Genomic DNA, 15,113 nt, shown 5'->3' with positions numbered 1-15,113 from the left:
TGCCAGGCCGTGTATTGTCCACCTGACACCAACACTGTAGCAATGTATACAGTACACAGAGCACTACATGTACTGAGCAGTTTCATAAGTATACGAATGACATGCACAACCAGTTGTTGCTATACCACCTCTAGTAGCTATGTGCTCAACATGTTTGACTGACTATACACACAGAAGCACCCAGTACATATATACTGGTCCCATGCATGCAACATTGCACCATAAGAGTGTGTGACTGCACTAGAGCATGCCAGGCTGGAGGCTCTGATCAATAGAAGCTGCCCAACTGCCACTGATGTGGTGAGTTGAAAGCATTCCAAAGCAGGCAAACATGCAAACAACAAAGTCAAATTACATCCGGCTCCCAAATACCCCCCAACACCACCATACCCCAATACCACCATATCCCCCAATACCACATAACAGTGGGAGTTGAAGTGCTTGAGGGGAAGCTTCTCTCCCATTAGAACCCTGCCAATACCATCATACTCCTCCACTATCCCGTACCCCAGCCTCTACCACAAACAAAGGAACTTGAACAAGATTATGCAAACTGCACAAACAATTAACAACTAATGAAAGTCCAGGATATAACTACACACAACTATACACACAAACAGTAGCCCAACACAGGACACAAAGGACATGATAAGGGAAGAGTTCTCTTAATTGATGACACCTTTGTCACGCCCTATACTGATGAATGCATCCACACATCGGTCCACATCCTCTGTACTATGCACTGCTGAGATCTGCACTCTGATCCTGGCTTGCCCTGCGGCAGGGGAATAACCATGGTTACAAGGATCGAGAGGTCAACAATAACAAGACTATAGACTGCACGATATTGTGCAAGCATAATAATGCTACATCACTGTATATCATAAACCTGACACTAATTGCTCCATTAAAGAAACACCCACACAGTCTTTGTTCTAGCAACAAGTGCAGGTCGTTGTGTGTGGCCAAGAGTGGTGTGGCCTATACAGTATATATAGGGGGCTCCAGTCTACACAAGAGTGGTGTGGCCTATACAGTATATATAGGGGGCTCCAGTCTACACAAGAGTGGTGTGGCCTATACAGTATATATAGGGGGCTCCAGTCTACACAAGAGTGGTGTGGCCTATACAGTATATATAGGGGGCTCCAGTCTACACAAGAGTGGTGTGGCCTATACAGTATATATAGGGGGCTCCAGTCTACACAAGAGTGGTGTGACCTATACAGTATATATAGGGGGCTCCAGTCTACACAAGAAGTAGACAATTAGTCAAGGAAATGGGTGGTCAATAGAAACATGAATACAGGGTTGGGTTCCAAGAGAGTGGCTCAATAATGGCCATTAACACAGTATAATAGAGTGAAGACAAAACAGAGACTATCAGCTGATGAAGATAGAGTGGCTAGTAATGAGGCATGTAATATATAATGAGCTGTGTAAAGGAGCCTTCTAGATGGTTATGTGTGTAGAGAGTCAATGCCTTTGCTCACCTTGAGGCACTACAGGGAAGGAGAACCCAATCACGTATATTCCTTGTTTGAGCATGTCATCAGCAAACTCAGCAGCTAGTCTAGCATCTCCCAACATGACTGGAGTGATGGGATGTCCTTCCCCCTGCATGGGTCAATACATACACTGTTGCTATGGGCTGGGACTGTTGCTATGGACTGGCAGACACTAAGCTGGGAGTTAGAATTGTACATGATTATTTCAAACATATTTTAAACCAATTATCTCAGCAGACACAACAGTACAACATTATTGTCATTCTCATGATTATTTTCCCATCATGAACAAGTTCAACCAGCCAGGAAAATCTTGCTGTATAATAGTTAGACACTGTTTAGGAAGTTTCTACATGATTTAGAAGCCCAAAACTTCCTAAACAGTGTCTAGATCTTGAGTATCTAGCCAATCAGATTTGAATGTTCTTATCTACATGATTTTCTAAGTGAAGTACACGATTTTCTAAGTTGGATAGAACATTTCCTTTAGCCTATCAGATTGCAGTATTTATGGCAAACATGATCTAAAATGTAGCTAGGGTACCTTGAGAGTGAAGCCTGCCTCGGTCATCCTCTGTCTGAACCTTGTTGTATTCTCTTGTAGCTTGTTCATCAACTCTTGTCCTGTACCTCCCATCAGCAAATCAAATACCTAGAGTAGGGGAGGGTAACGCCCACACCACACACACCACTATAAGCACACACCAACCATCCACTAGAAGCACATACTACACCCACACACACACAATAAGCACAGAATAGGTGTGGCTTAGTGGTTAGGGTGGGGTAGCTTAGTAGATTAGATGATAGATAAGGCGTGGGTTCGATTTCTTCTTGGGGGGCTTTTCTAGTAATTTCTGAATACATCATACTCCTGTTAAGTACACGGAAACTCTTATTGGTCATAATTATAACTGTGGTTTTGCTGTTGGGCAATTCTCTAATACCGCTAGGCCTAGGGTAGGTTCATGACAACATAATATCACTACACAGAACTTGGAGAATAGCCTCAGGAGATGCTACCATGGCGATAGTTGAGTACTGGCAGGAATGAGAAACACCCTGTGGCTGGTATATAGGGACCAGAGTTTGTTGACAGTGATTAGTGGGGCATTAGGAAAAATTAGGCAAATTACACGACTTCAAAGCTCTAAAATGAGGCAAATGTGAACAAACACATTACTATGTGCTAGTGTGTGGTGTGTGTGTGGTGTGTGTGTGTGTGGAACATTCTACAATCATATGGCACACACACCACACACACTAGCACACCACACACACTAGCACACCTTGATAGCCCCGGCCACTACACACTAGCACACCACACACACTAGCACACCTTGATAGCCCCGGCCACTACTGGTGGGGGGAGACTGTTGGAGAAGAGATAAGGTCGTGACCTTTGTCTGAGTAGTGTGGTGAGCTCTAGAGGGCCTACAGTGTATCCCCCGGCAGCTCCTCCTAGAGCCTTGCCCAGGGTAGAGTTGATGATGTCCACACTACCAGACATACCATACTGCTCCTCTGTGCCCCTGCATGGAGGGAGGGAGAGGTCGATATATGGTAGACTAGTACAGGGAATATAGGCAAATCTACCACACAGTAGCCTTGTGTAAACTGTCTCTTGGAGCAACATGTGTACACAACAAAGAGAGTGTTTGCCACCCACAGTAGTAGGTTACAGGATGTCCACTCTACAACCAGATACTAATCAGAGGAGAAAGCACAGCCATTGACACATGAACATGACCACACTGCCCCAGGGAAGGGTGGGCCAGATACACACCAGGAAGGTGTGTGGGTGGGTACACACACTGCCCCAGGGAAGGGTGGGCCAGATACACACACTGCCCCAGGGAAGGCGTGTGGGTGGGTACATACACTGCCCCAGGGAAGGTGTGTGGGTGGGTACACACACTGCCCCAGGGAAGGTGTGTGGGTGGGTACACACACTGCCCCAGGGAAGGGTGGGCCAGATACACACACTGCCCCAGGGAAGGTGTGTGGGTGGGTACACACACTGCCCCAGGGAAGGGTGGGCCAGATACATGACCACACTGCCCCAGGGAAGGTGTGTGGGTGGGTACACACACTACCCCAGGGAAGGGTGGGCCAGATACATGACCACACTGCCTCAGGGAAGGTGTGTGGGTGGGTACACACACTGCCCCAGGGAAGGGTGGGCCAGATACATGACCACACTGCCCCAGGGAAGGTGTGTGGGTGGGTACACACACTGCCCCAGGGAAGGGTGGGCCAGATACATGAGGGAAGGTGTGTGGGTGGGTACACACACTGCCCCAGGGAAGGGTGGGCCAGATACACACACTGCCCCAGGGAAGGTGTGTGGGTGGGTACACACACTACCCCAGGGAAGGGTGGGCCAGATACACACACTGCCCCAGGGAAGGGTGGGCCAGATACATGACCACACTGCCCCAGGGAAGGGTGGGCCAGATACACACACTGCCCCAGGGAAGGTGTGTGGGTGGGTACACACACTGCCCCAGGGAAGGGTGGGCCAGATACATGACCACACTGCCCCAGGGAAGGGTGGGCCAGATACACACACTGCCCCAGGGAAGGGTGGGCCAGATACATGACCACACTGCCCCAGGGAAGGTGTGTGGGTGGGTACACACACTGCCCCAGGGAAGGGTGGGCCAGATACATGACCACACTGCCCCAGGGAAGGGTGGGCCAGATACACACACTGCCCCAGGGAAGGGTGGGCCAGATACATGACCACACTGCCCCAGGGAAGGTGTGTGGGTGGGGGAGACTGATTTCTACAAGTATTTAAGGCAGCTAGTGTAAATATTTATAGTTGATGTAATTAAAGCTGGGACAGACAACAAACAAACAAAAACAAATGCAGTATTTATTGACAATTAAACAATCATTGCTCCCACACCTCGCTACTCTAGGAAACACCTCGCTACTCAGTGAAGCATGAGAACCATTCTGTACACAGTACATATATAGTCATGATATTGGTATATAGTTACACAGTGTGGTTGCTAAGACTCCAGGCTGTAGCTGTATCAATGCACACGTGCACATGCTCTGTGGTCTACAGAAACCATCACTGTGGTACACCAAGAGCCACATGTAGAGACAGAGACACGGCTTCAACCATTGGAAATATAATATTAACACCACAAATATAATATGGGCTCCACACGCACCTTCCGCTGTTGCCTAGGAAACCGGATGCATGGCATTCGTCAAGAAAAACCAGTGCATTATATTTGTCAGCAAGTACCCTCATCTCCCTGTGTGGTGGAGCCGGAGGATAAGTGTGTTATCTTCAGTGATCTTACTTGAGAGGAGCGATGCTTCCATCCATACTGAACACACCATCTGACACAATCATCTTAACCCTTGCATCACTGGATTCTTGCAACTGAGACTCTAACTCACTCACATCTGCACAGGAACAATCAAAATAATGTTAAAAGTACAAGTGACATAAAGGACAGACAATAGCTATAATAATAGAACACGGAATACAGTAAATACACACTATCAAAGATAGCTACAAAAATAGCTGGGAAAACGCAAGACTGTTATTAGCCTTAAATTTGCTGGATTAAATCTGAACACAACATTATTTTACAGGACAGCTCTATAGTGATACTGCATGAGTAAAGTACCTCGATGCTTGTATCGATATTTCCTGCACTTTGCTAGTCTAACACCATCGATGATACTGGCATGGTTGAGCTGGTCACTGTACAGAGCGTCTTCTTTACCTAGTGCTGCTTCAAATAGACCAGCATTGGCGTCAAAGCAGCTAGCGTACAGTATAGCGTCATCACGGCCATGAAACTGAGCAATCTTGCTCTCTAGCTCAAGATGGAGGTCCTGCAGTGGAGGAATACAGTCACTACTAGACACTAGACACATGTACGTAGAGCCTATTCAAAATGAAGGGGACCCAGGGTTAAATAGAGATTCTTTGAGCGGCCATAGCTTTAGTTCCGTTGGTGCTGAATATATCCTTTTCTTAAAGCTTTAGAGGGAGGCCTTTCAGATGATGTTGTTACTGTCCTGTTTTTGACCAAATATCAGTGGCTATGAAATTGTTGCTCATTCCAAACAATTGTGATTTGAGCATATCGTCTAAACGGGCTTCTTCTAACAAATCCATAATGGTGGATTATTGTCTAGGCCACCATTCCCAACGGCCTGGCCTTTGTCTGTTAATAACAGGCCCTTATAGAGCCCACACTAGCCCACCCTAGCACACACTAGCCCACACTAGCACACACTAGCCCACACTAGCCCACACTAGCACACACTAGCCCACACTAGCCACACACTAGCCCACACTAGCCCACACTAGCCCACCCTAGCCCACACTAGCACACACTAGCCCACACTAGCCCACACTAGCCCACCCTAGCACACACTAGCCCACACTAGCCACACTAGCCCACCCTAGCACACACTAGCACACACTAGCCCACACTAGCCACACTAGCCCACACTAGCCCACAGTGATGATGAGTGGGTGAAACCTGATAGTCTCACACTAACACAAGAGCATGTGTGGCCTCCGTCTGAGTGCAAAGGTCAGGTCAGTACAAGGAGCGACCAATCAGCAAAGTATGTAATACAATGACCAAAAGCATCAATAGTCTTATGGGGTACAAAGATCATATCATCGGACACATCAAATAGTACTAGACAAAACCAATTATTGTGATATTTGCTACAAATTTCTTTTTAAGTAGTTAAAAGGAGATCGTTGAATGGCAGCAATGCAAACACGGTTGGCATGAGACAGCGTCTAAAGCATCGTCTCTTTAGGTACAATAATGTGCCAAATAACAGTTTCAATTTATTAGATAATAATTGTTATTCTCAACGGACCACACACAGAGAGATGCCAACTATCTGTGCACTGCACTTTACACTTTCAGCAGATAAGACACAGTTCCTCCTTATACGATATATAGGCCATATAGAGGTAGTTGTTGGAATAACATGACTCCACCACATGATGTGCACTGTCCTTACTTGGGTACCACAGATGAACCTGACAGAGCTTAGTCCAGCCCCATAATCATCCAACGCCTTCTGAGCTGCTCTGATCACCTCAGGATGTGACTGTGCACGGAATAAAAAATCATGATAATATAACAACCATCTCACACTGACACACAGGGCATGCTCTGGCTACAATTTGAATACACGACTAAATGTATGGGTAATGGGATCCTGGGGAAATGGTTAATGTGTCTGATACGGTATCCAAATCTAAACCAACTGTTGCTCACTGAAAGGCCGAGGTAGTTGTTAGCACAGAAGTTGAGTAGATATCCGTCCCTCTCCTGAACCTTGATGAGAGCAGCTTGAGGGGTCGTGATCACTCGCTCGTGTTTGAATGTGCCCGCTTCTCTGATGGCACTGACCTCGCCTCCTAGGATATCTCTAAACCTGGCTAGTGTCGAGGTAGACCTTACAGAGCCATGAATGACTGGAGGGGCTCTATAGGCCAGGGAGAGGGACCTCAGTATTGCAGCCATTGTTGACTTGATCAAAAGGGGGGAGTGGTGCTTAGAGGTCCACATGGCCCGTTTGTTTCCTATTAGAACTGAAAGAAAATTATCAAGTTATGACCCCAATTCACAAAGCTGGTGATAAATCTGATGTCTCTAACTATAGACCAATTTCATTACTGTCCTTAATATCGAAGGTTCTCGAGAGAATTGTTCACAATCAAATATCACTTCATTTAACATCAAACAAACTTCTCTCCAACAACCAATTTGGTTTCAGGTCAGGATTTTCAACTCAGGATGCACTACTGACTGTCACAAACGACTGGCACCAATTACTATCAAAAAACAGACAAGTAGGAGCAGTTTTCTTTGATATTCGTAAAGCATTCGACTCTGTCCCCCACAATCAGATCATTAAGTCACTCTCAAAACATGGTATCTCGGGTCCACTGCTAACTTGGCTCTCAGACTACCTATCAAACAGAAGTCAGAGAGTCGTCCTGGAAGGTGCATCCTCAACACCGTGCCGTGTAACGTCTGGAGTCCCTCAAGGCTCTATTCTGGGACCCCTACTGTTCATTATATTCATGGACTCGCTGAATGAAATAAAGCTCTGCCCCGGAACCAAGCTAATCCTATATGCTGATGACATCCTCCTTTACAGGCCAGTAATTTCAGATAACGATCTCACTCAGCTCCAGCAGGATATTAATGCAGTTCACAACTGGACTATACAACATGGTCTCCTTCTAAACAACAAAAAAACCAATGTTCTACCCATCACAAGATCTATGAATGCGATCCCACTCACCCTCTCTATTTCAAACCAGCAAATCCCCATTGTGGAATGTTTCAAGTACCTCGGCGTCACCATCTCTAAGAATCTGTCCTGGTCTGAGCACATTACCAACACTGTGAGGACATCCAAACAACAACTGGGATTGCTCCACAGGAAGTTAAAAGATGCATCACAGCAATCAAAGCATACAATTTACAGGAGCACTGTACTACCCAAACTTGAATACTGCGCCGCAGTATGGGACCCCCATCAATCAACACTCACCAAGAAACTGGAGAACACCCAATCATTTGCCTGCAAAATCATAACCAAAGAATGGAAATCTGACTATACTTCTCTACTTAACAAACTCCAACTCAAATCTCTTAAAGACCGCAGGAATATCCAAAAACTTAAAGTATGCTTCAAAATCATCAACAACAAATCCTGTATTCCTCCCTCTGTCTTCTCACCCCACCCATCCCCTTCCCCCCGTCATCCGCACAGCCAAATACTCTTTATACCACATGTGGGCACCTCATCCCACAAACATTCCTTTTTTCTGGATGTAATACCAAAATGGAATTCTTTACCACCAGAAGTTATCAACAGCTCCTCTGATTCATCATTTAAATCGAACCTCAGTAGCTTTTTGTGTAATAATTATTATAATTAGCCGTAGCTCCTGTTTTATTTCTCTGTTTTTGTGTTGTCCAGGGGAAGTCTTCACACTAGCCATCTGAGCTACCTGATCTACCCTTATGCACACCTTGGTTTTGCATAAAAATTTCTTAAATAAAAAAAAAATAAAAAAAAAATGATTAGAAAACAATCGGTATAGGAACACAGCGACCACGCCCCTTTAATGGTGGGCGGGGTTACACAACTATTTCGAAATTGTTGCAATAGCTTCTTAGCTTTGTCGATGTGTTGAGTCATTGTTGAAGCTTTATAACGCTAGTGTGTGTTGCTACAACTCGCTATAATTATCCAGACAGAGAGAGAGACAATATGCCTAAAGGGAGATCACGGAAGAGGAAGGAGAAGGGACACCAGAGCCAACCTGCAGGTGAGTGGGTGATATCAGTGAACACAAGCCTGTTCTCAGAGGGAGGACACACACACACATGTATATACAGTGTTCATACTATCTGTGGTACTAGTGACCCACCCCCCCTCCACACACACACACACACACACACACACACACGTACACCCACATACACAGACACGGGGTCACTGGATGATGACAGTGAGAGTGTGTGTAGCTCGCTGGACGGTAGTGTGATGAGTGAGGATGGTGTGGGCGTGGGCGGTGTGGAGGAGGAGACAGAGGAAGACGCAGAGTTCCAACTAGCAGAGCATATTGACCGACTCGGGGAGAAAAGGTGACCTCTCTTATAGTGTGTGTGTGTGTGTGGTGTGGGTTGTTTGCCCATGTGTGTGGAGTGGGTGCCCGTGTGTGTGTGTGTGTGTGTGTGTGTGTGGAGTGTGTGCCTGTGATATGTTAACATCCTGTATTAGAGTACATTACGTGCTTCATATAACAAGTGCTTCCATGTAGTCAAGTACGGAATCATCAGTAACTTGGTCGAGTGAGGTACATAGCCATGTGTTACTTTAACCCCTCAGTTCTCGCACTCGCTTGGAAGCACTGACACAAGTCAACAAGATACTGAGAGGCAAGCTAGTAGCTCACTGTCTGACTGGCTGCAGAGAGACACTCCTAGACATCATCACCAGGGGACTCAAGAGAGGTACCCCCCCCCCCAACACACACACACACACACACACACACACACACACACACACACACACACACACACACTGGTGCTTCTACAGTGCTAGAGTTCATTGAATATTTCCCTATTCTATTACCAAACTTCCTAGTTCACCATTCTATTGTGTGTATCTCTCTTCCTGTTTTGACTGACATTAGCCCCCCCCAGACTAACACATTAGTGTGAGGCCATTGCAATGTGTAATGGTATTATTCCTCTTCTGTTGGTCACAGTGAGTGGGCAGGAGAGGCTGGATCTGTTGGAGCTCAGTATGTTGCTGACAGTGCAGTTTGGAGTGGACCAACCTGCCCTAGCTGCTGCACTAAGACCACTAGTCACACAACTGGCACAAGACCCAACCATCTCAGCACCCGAGAGGTCAGAGGTCAGTATCACCCCCCCCCCCCCGTTGATTGTGTGGAGTAATACCATTATTTCCCTGTACAGTGTTTGAAGGTTCTGGGAGTAGTGGTGTTCATACAAGTATCTGATCTACTGGTGAGAATACTAGTATATAGTCTATAGCTATAGGTTGTGTATAGGCTGCCTGTAGCTCTGTGCATACCAGCTCAGCTACATTACCAGTACCCCTCCTGCTACTGTAGGAGGTTGCCAGTGTGATGCGTGTGCTGGAGGAGGTACTGAGGAAGTGTAGACTGGACCAGGTGGTGGCCTCTGCTGTGAGGAGCTGGACACTACTGCTCTCCATAGCACCAGACCATTCTGTACCAGCTCTGTTCAATTGGTGATCATCATTACAGTAGCTGCTCCATCTCTCTCACATGTGCCCTGTATTGTGTGTCTCAATGTCAGTACTGTACCACAATACATGTGCCCTGTGTTGTGTGTCTCAATGTCAGTACTGTACCACAATACATGTGCCCTGTGTTGTGTGTCTCAATGTCAGTACTGTACCACAATACATGTGCCCTGTGTTGTGTGTCTCAATGTCAGTACTGTACCACAATACATGTGCCCTGTATTGTGTGTCTCAATGTCAGTACTGTACCACAATACATGTGCCCTGTGTTGTGTGTCTCAATGTCAGTACTGTACCACAATACATGTGCCCTGTATTGTGTGTCTCAATGTCAGTACTGTACCACAATACATGTGCCCTGTGTTGTGTGTCTCAATGTCAGTACTGTACCACAATACATGTGCCCTGTGTTGTGTGTCTCAATGTCAGTACTGTACCACAATACATGTGCCCTGTATTGTGTGTCTCAATGTCAGTACTGTACCACAATACATGTGCCCTGTATTGTGTGTCTCAATGTCAGTACTGTACCACAATACATGCACACACGTAACTAAAGCTTCAACACCTCACTGTAGTATACTATATAGCGGGTATATTTCCAGAGTATAAACTCTCGTGGAATGACCGTTAGAGAGGTTTTCGCGGATTTTCACTGATTAGCGCTTTTTTGTGATATTAGTATTCATGGGTATAAATGTTCACAGTACACGCTAATCAGCGAAAATCGCAAACATTTATACCCTCCAAATACACCCGCTGTAGTGGTTGTAGCTGTTGTTAGTAGTGTACATGCACTGCATACAATGACCCTCCTCTATGTTGTGTATAGTTTGCTGCCTGCTCTGAACAGTCTCCTGGACAAGACCTCCCACCTTGGTGTGAGGGTGGCAGTGGGGCAAGCTGTGGCTCTACTGTTTGAGTTAGTCAGAGAGGTGGATGAGAGTTTACTGGACACTAGAGACAGTGACAGAGCGTATGAGCTTATCCAGAGTCTAGCCACAGAGAGTGACAGACACACGGCACGCAAGGAACGTAACCATCAGAGATCTACATTCAAGGATATCCTCAACACACTCGAGGTATGCAGTGACTGTTACTGACACCATCAGCTAGTACATCACATGACATAAGCATTCTCTATTACTATTGACCATTTTAGCAATTTTAAAACCCAAAATTTAAAGCCAGGAAATGTTGTTTTTTAATTCATAAAAAGTGTGAAGTAAGCCTCTCCCTACCCCCTCCTACTACACTGTACTAGGGTGGAGTTGGACCTGAGCGCACAGTGAGAAGTGGAGTGGAATCAGTCTCCCTCAACTGTTGGGCCAGACATGTCCAATATGATACCTTCAGAGACCTATTAGGACCAGCCATGAACACTCACCTGGCAGGGAATGATCTACTCAGGGAGGTGTTTCAGATGGGACCTCCTCCATTGCTCAGAGTGGAGAGCAAGGCTCACAAGCTGGACAGGGTGAGGGGGTGTGAGGGTGTGGTAAAGATCGTTAGTGGTACTTGTAAGCTTCAGTGTTGGTTTGCATATTAATGTGTGTAGGAATGAATGTCCATTATTCTCATTCTCTTGTTCCCAGAAGTACTACAATGCAGTGATGGCCAAACAGAGGACTCAATCACGAGGAAAGCTCAGAGACAAGAGAACTGTTACATAGAGTATAGAGACACAAGATTCCTATTATTTATTTCAGTGGTAATTTTTTTTGCTGTGCACATTCAATGTTGTCCTGCACTTTAATATGTGAGAATTGAAGACATAATAGTAGTTTTAAACATGAAAGCCTCGATCTCGCCATGTTATGCTTTTGCTCAAAAAATATTAGTATAAGCTTTTCTAATGAATTTTGCATACAAGAAGTGTATACAACTGAGAAGAAAGACTTGTGTACATGCATCGGTGTGATTTGTGCCAAATTGGCTATGAAAATTGACGGTAAAGATCGTTAATGATACTTGTAGTGTTTACATGCCACTCCCATTGGGCAACACATTCATCCTGGTACTGGTGGCCCTAGCCCTCTTGTCTTCTCATTAAGGTACTTTGAAACATATGCACAGAGTCAATATATTACACATTTCAATATCCCCCCTCACAGCAGATGATCTTCCCTGCTACCCCTCGCTACGAAGCCATCTGTAGGTACTGACCATAGATATAATAGGATAAACAGAATGGGGATCTCTGTGGAGTTGTGGAGAGCTCGTATTGGACTGTTCAGTGGTGGGAGGGGATTACGACCACACAGTAAAGCTCCCTCGACAAAACACCAGCCTCTACACTTCAGTGATACAGTGGGTACTACTGGGACACTTGTTCAAGGAGGCTTGCTTTTATTATTATTAATTTTCAAGTTTCTGTCTCAAGACAAATCACTTTTGCTAAAACGCACAAGAAATGTTGGTCTCCTGATGATTGCCATTGTTGGGTTGGTCCACTCTCTTGCCCATCTTTTGCTGCTAGCTGGAGATGTTGAGAGCAATCCTGGGCCACGAATGAGTAAGTCAGTTAGTATAATCTATGATACGGTTATAGGGGAAGGGTTTCTACCTGGAAACTATACGTATCTTAATAATTATTGTTACAGATGAAGTCCTGAGTCTGCGTGGCCATCTGAAGGACGTTTGCAGCAAGCTGTTCAAGGCTCGTACTGAATGGCTCAATATTGGGCTGACTCTCAATGTTGATTACAATACTCTTACTGCCATCAATCAGAAACAATCTAGTAACCATGGTGACTGTCTCCGAGAAATGTTGGCTCATTGTATCCAGGCAACGGATTCACTCACTTGGGAAGATCTGTGCAGGAGTCTCAGACACATCACAGTAGGACGCAGCGATGTGGCTAATGAAATAGAAGGATGTGTTTCAGGTAGTTTAGTACAGGCAGCGAACCACTCCAACTCAGAACCTAAGTAAATTGTCAGATATTGTGTGTATGGCACTCAAGACAACAATAATTATATTATACAGATGACAGACTGACACTTGATGATTTAAGCCAAGCTCACACTGAACTGTACAACTCTAGGAACAGGTGGATTGAGATTGGACAAGCTCTAAATGTCGATGATGTCACGCTAGATAGCATCAGAAAGCAGTTTGCTAATGATGACAGTACCTGTCTTCGTGAAATGCTTGCTCATCGTCTGAAGTCAGGGCCTCCTCTAACCTGGGAGGACACACTGTCTAGTATGCAGCAACCATCGGCTCTTGTTGTCCATGACCGACCTCAACAGAGACCATCAGTGGACCAAGTGATGACCTCACTCAGAAACCTGGGTCCACAGCAACAAGTGAGTGGGTGGAGGTAGCAAATGTGCATTGTCAGCTAATATATTACGTTTGTGTGTGCTGGTACTTTTGTGTGTGTGGTTTGACAATATTTTTGTCAATCCATCTTTGTTTGTATATAACTGGTCGGTGTTTGAATACCGTATAGCAGGTAAGTTTCGTGGGGTAAAAAATTCGTTCAACTCGAGAAAAGGTGGTTTTAGTGAGTAAAATTTCGTTTAGTCTCGTGGCTGCACGGCATTCCTACGTTCCGATAAGCCATGCCTACGTTAAAATTTCGTGGAGGTCAGCCTACCCACGAAAATAACAAATATTTTACCCCACGAAAATTACCCGCTATACGGTGATTTGGCGCATTTTACCGAAGATCACTGATGGACACAATGTCATTGTAGTAGCCATGCCAAATTAAAAAACGCCAAATCGGTTTAAGTGGCTCATTCGCCACAAATGTTCCAGTTATACTATAATGTATATTCTCCCAGGCATTTCTGGATGCTTGTGGGACGGGTAATGTGGGTGTGGTTCTGGAGCTACTGGAGTGTGGGGCTGATCCCAACCAGGCAGACAAGGTGAGGGGAATACTGTCTACAGTGCCAATATGTCCGTTGGTTGATAATAATTATTGTCTCTACAGGATGATGATTGGACTGCTCTTTACTGGGCCAGTAGGAATGGACGTGATGAGATAGTGAGGGTCCTCTTAGCAGCCAAGGCTACAGTCAACACTCAGACCAAGGTTGGTTTTGTTGTACAAACAAATTTCCCACAACATGCTGTTTACATTGTTTTCCTCCTATGTACAGTCAGGAGAGACCCCTCTTTGGACAGCCAGTTTCAATGGTCATCAGAAATGTATGGAGCTCCTAATCGATGCTGGGGCCAATGTTGATGTACCCAGAGAGGTGAGTGTAAGTAGCTGTACACATAGCCTCGATTCCAGGCCAATTACGGCCTGGTACTTATTGTATGGTGATAGTGAGCATGTGATAGTTTATTCTCTAGAATCTGGGGAATCCCCTATTTTCTTTTTCTATCTATGTACATCAGCTTAGCTCTCTATTGCGTTGTTCCAAAGGCTTTCACACTAGTCTGAAGCCAGAAGAGGCTCTCATCCACCTCTATGACGGCTGTATGGTCAGGATATCTTAGCTTAGATCGGTACAGGCTATGGGAAGTGTATGGTGCCTCTTGACTGCTTCTTGCGAAGACAACCTGGCTATAGGACCATCGTAGACGTAGATAAGAGCCTCCAAACTAGTGTTCAAGCCTTCTAAGCAATAGATACAGCTTCACGGAACTCAGTATGGAGATAAAATATTACGGAACATATTCTTAGTAAAGGGACTAAATCACGGGTACTAAGGTTTTACGTTCGTAGTACGATTACCCATATTCTGGGTAATTTGAAGCGCATGCGCACTATCACCATGCAATAGGTACCAGGCCGTACTTTACTGCTACTG

The 15,113-nt window shown here is 45.4% G+C and overlaps 4 protein-coding genes across 5 annotated transcripts in view; 2 read left to right on the top strand and 2 right to left on the bottom strand.

The window, feature by feature from the left end:
* Window positions 1-525: 525 nt before the first annotated feature.
* Window positions 526-7,086, bottom strand: LOC135342692 (2-amino-3-ketobutyrate coenzyme A ligase, mitochondrial-like). Its single transcript, XM_064539502.1, has 9 exons — window positions 6,794-7,086; window positions 6,534-6,623; window positions 5,165-5,375; window positions 4,832-4,937; window positions 4,697-4,783; window positions 2,848-3,040; window positions 2,053-2,160; window positions 1,494-1,617; window positions 526-775 (listed from the first exon to the last, which is right to left on the bottom strand). The coding sequence occupies exons 1-9, from the start codon at window positions 7,040-7,042 to the stop codon at window positions 666-668; spliced, it is 1,278 nt and encodes a 425-aa protein (XP_064395572.1). The 5' UTR covers window positions 7,043-7,086; the 3' UTR covers window positions 526-665.
* On the bottom strand, window positions 3,047-4,689 carry LOC135342733 (formin-2-like). Its single transcript, XM_064539571.1, has one exon. It carries the CDS (start codon window positions 4,179-4,181, stop codon window positions 3,216-3,218), a length of 966 nt encoding a protein of 321 aa, XP_064395641.1. The 5' UTR covers window positions 4,182-4,689; the 3' UTR covers window positions 3,047-3,215.
* A 1,584-nt stretch (window positions 7,087-8,670) lies between the features above and the next one.
* LOC135342705 (interferon-related developmental regulator 2-like) lies at window positions 8,671-12,093 on the top strand. Its single transcript, XM_064539528.1, has 9 exons — window positions 8,671-8,865; window positions 9,025-9,184; window positions 9,429-9,553; window positions 9,811-9,962; window positions 10,025-10,075; window positions 10,183-10,322; window positions 11,170-11,419; window positions 11,602-11,814; window positions 11,933-12,093. The coding sequence occupies exons 1-9, from the start codon at window positions 8,808-8,810 to the stop codon at window positions 12,008-12,010; spliced, it is 1,227 nt and encodes a 408-aa protein (XP_064395598.1). The 5' UTR covers window positions 8,671-8,807; the 3' UTR covers window positions 12,011-12,093.
* Window positions 12,094-12,295: 202 nt separating this feature from the next.
* Window positions 12,296-15,113, top strand: part of LOC135342634 (ankyrin-3-like) — a 5,696-nt gene continuing 2,878 nt past the window's right edge. For both annotated transcript variants that reach the window (XM_064539426.1, XM_064539425.1), the window contains exons 1-7: window positions 12,296-12,391; window positions 12,452-12,852; window positions 12,941-13,225; window positions 13,327-13,649; window positions 14,133-14,219; window positions 14,285-14,386; window positions 14,454-14,552. In XM_064539426.1, the coding sequence (XP_064395496.1) occupies window positions 12,528-12,852; window positions 12,941-13,225; window positions 13,327-13,649; window positions 14,133-14,219; window positions 14,285-14,386; window positions 14,454-14,552 (1,221 nt within the window). In that variant the 5' untranslated portion in view covers window positions 12,296-12,391; window positions 12,452-12,527. The remainder of the gene's footprint in view (window positions 12,392-12,451; window positions 12,853-12,940; window positions 13,226-13,326; window positions 13,650-14,132; window positions 14,220-14,284; window positions 14,387-14,453; window positions 14,553-15,113) is intronic.

Source organism: Halichondria panicea, chromosome 10, assembly GCF_963675165.1.
Source record: "Halichondria panicea chromosome 10, odHalPani1.1, whole genome shotgun sequence".
Classification (NCBI taxonomy): domain Eukaryota; kingdom Metazoa; phylum Porifera; class Demospongiae; order Suberitida; family Halichondriidae; genus Halichondria; species Halichondria panicea.
This window is presented reverse-complemented; position numbering and strand designations above follow the sequence as displayed.

What these genes read in the sequence shown, in the direction of transcription:
- LOC135342733 (XM_064539571.1), bottom strand. Translation starts at nt 4,181, where the DNA reads ATGTATCTGGCCCACCCTTCCCTGGGGCAGTGTGTGTACCCACCCACA.
- LOC135342692 (XM_064539502.1), bottom strand. Translation starts at nt 7,042, where the DNA reads ATGGCTGCAATACTGAGGTCCCTCTCCCTGGCCTATAGAGCCCCTCCA. An exon ending in GGTTCATCTGTGGTACCCAA is followed by an intron (nt 5,376 to 6,533) that starts GTAAGGACAGTG and finishes CCTCCACTGCAG; the next exon opens with GACCTCCATCTTGAGCTAGA. An exon ending in TTCCTAGGCAACAGCGGAAG is followed by an intron (nt 3,041 to 4,696) that starts GTGCGTGTGGAG and finishes CCCTCCATGCAG; the next exon opens with GGGCACAGAGGAGCAGTATG.
- LOC135342705 (XM_064539528.1), top strand. Translation starts at nt 8,808, where the DNA reads ATGCCTAAAGGGAGATCACGGAAGAGGAAGGAGAAGGGACACCAGAGC. An exon ending in CAGCACCCGAGAGGTCAGAG is followed by an intron (nt 9,963 to 10,024) that starts GTCAGTATCACC and finishes TTCCCTGTACAG; the next exon opens with TGTTTGAAGGTTCTGGGAGT. An exon ending in AGGCTCACAAGCTGGACAGG is followed by an intron (nt 11,815 to 11,932) that starts GTGAGGGGGTGT and finishes TCTTGTTCCCAG; the next exon opens with AAGTACTACAATGCAGTGAT.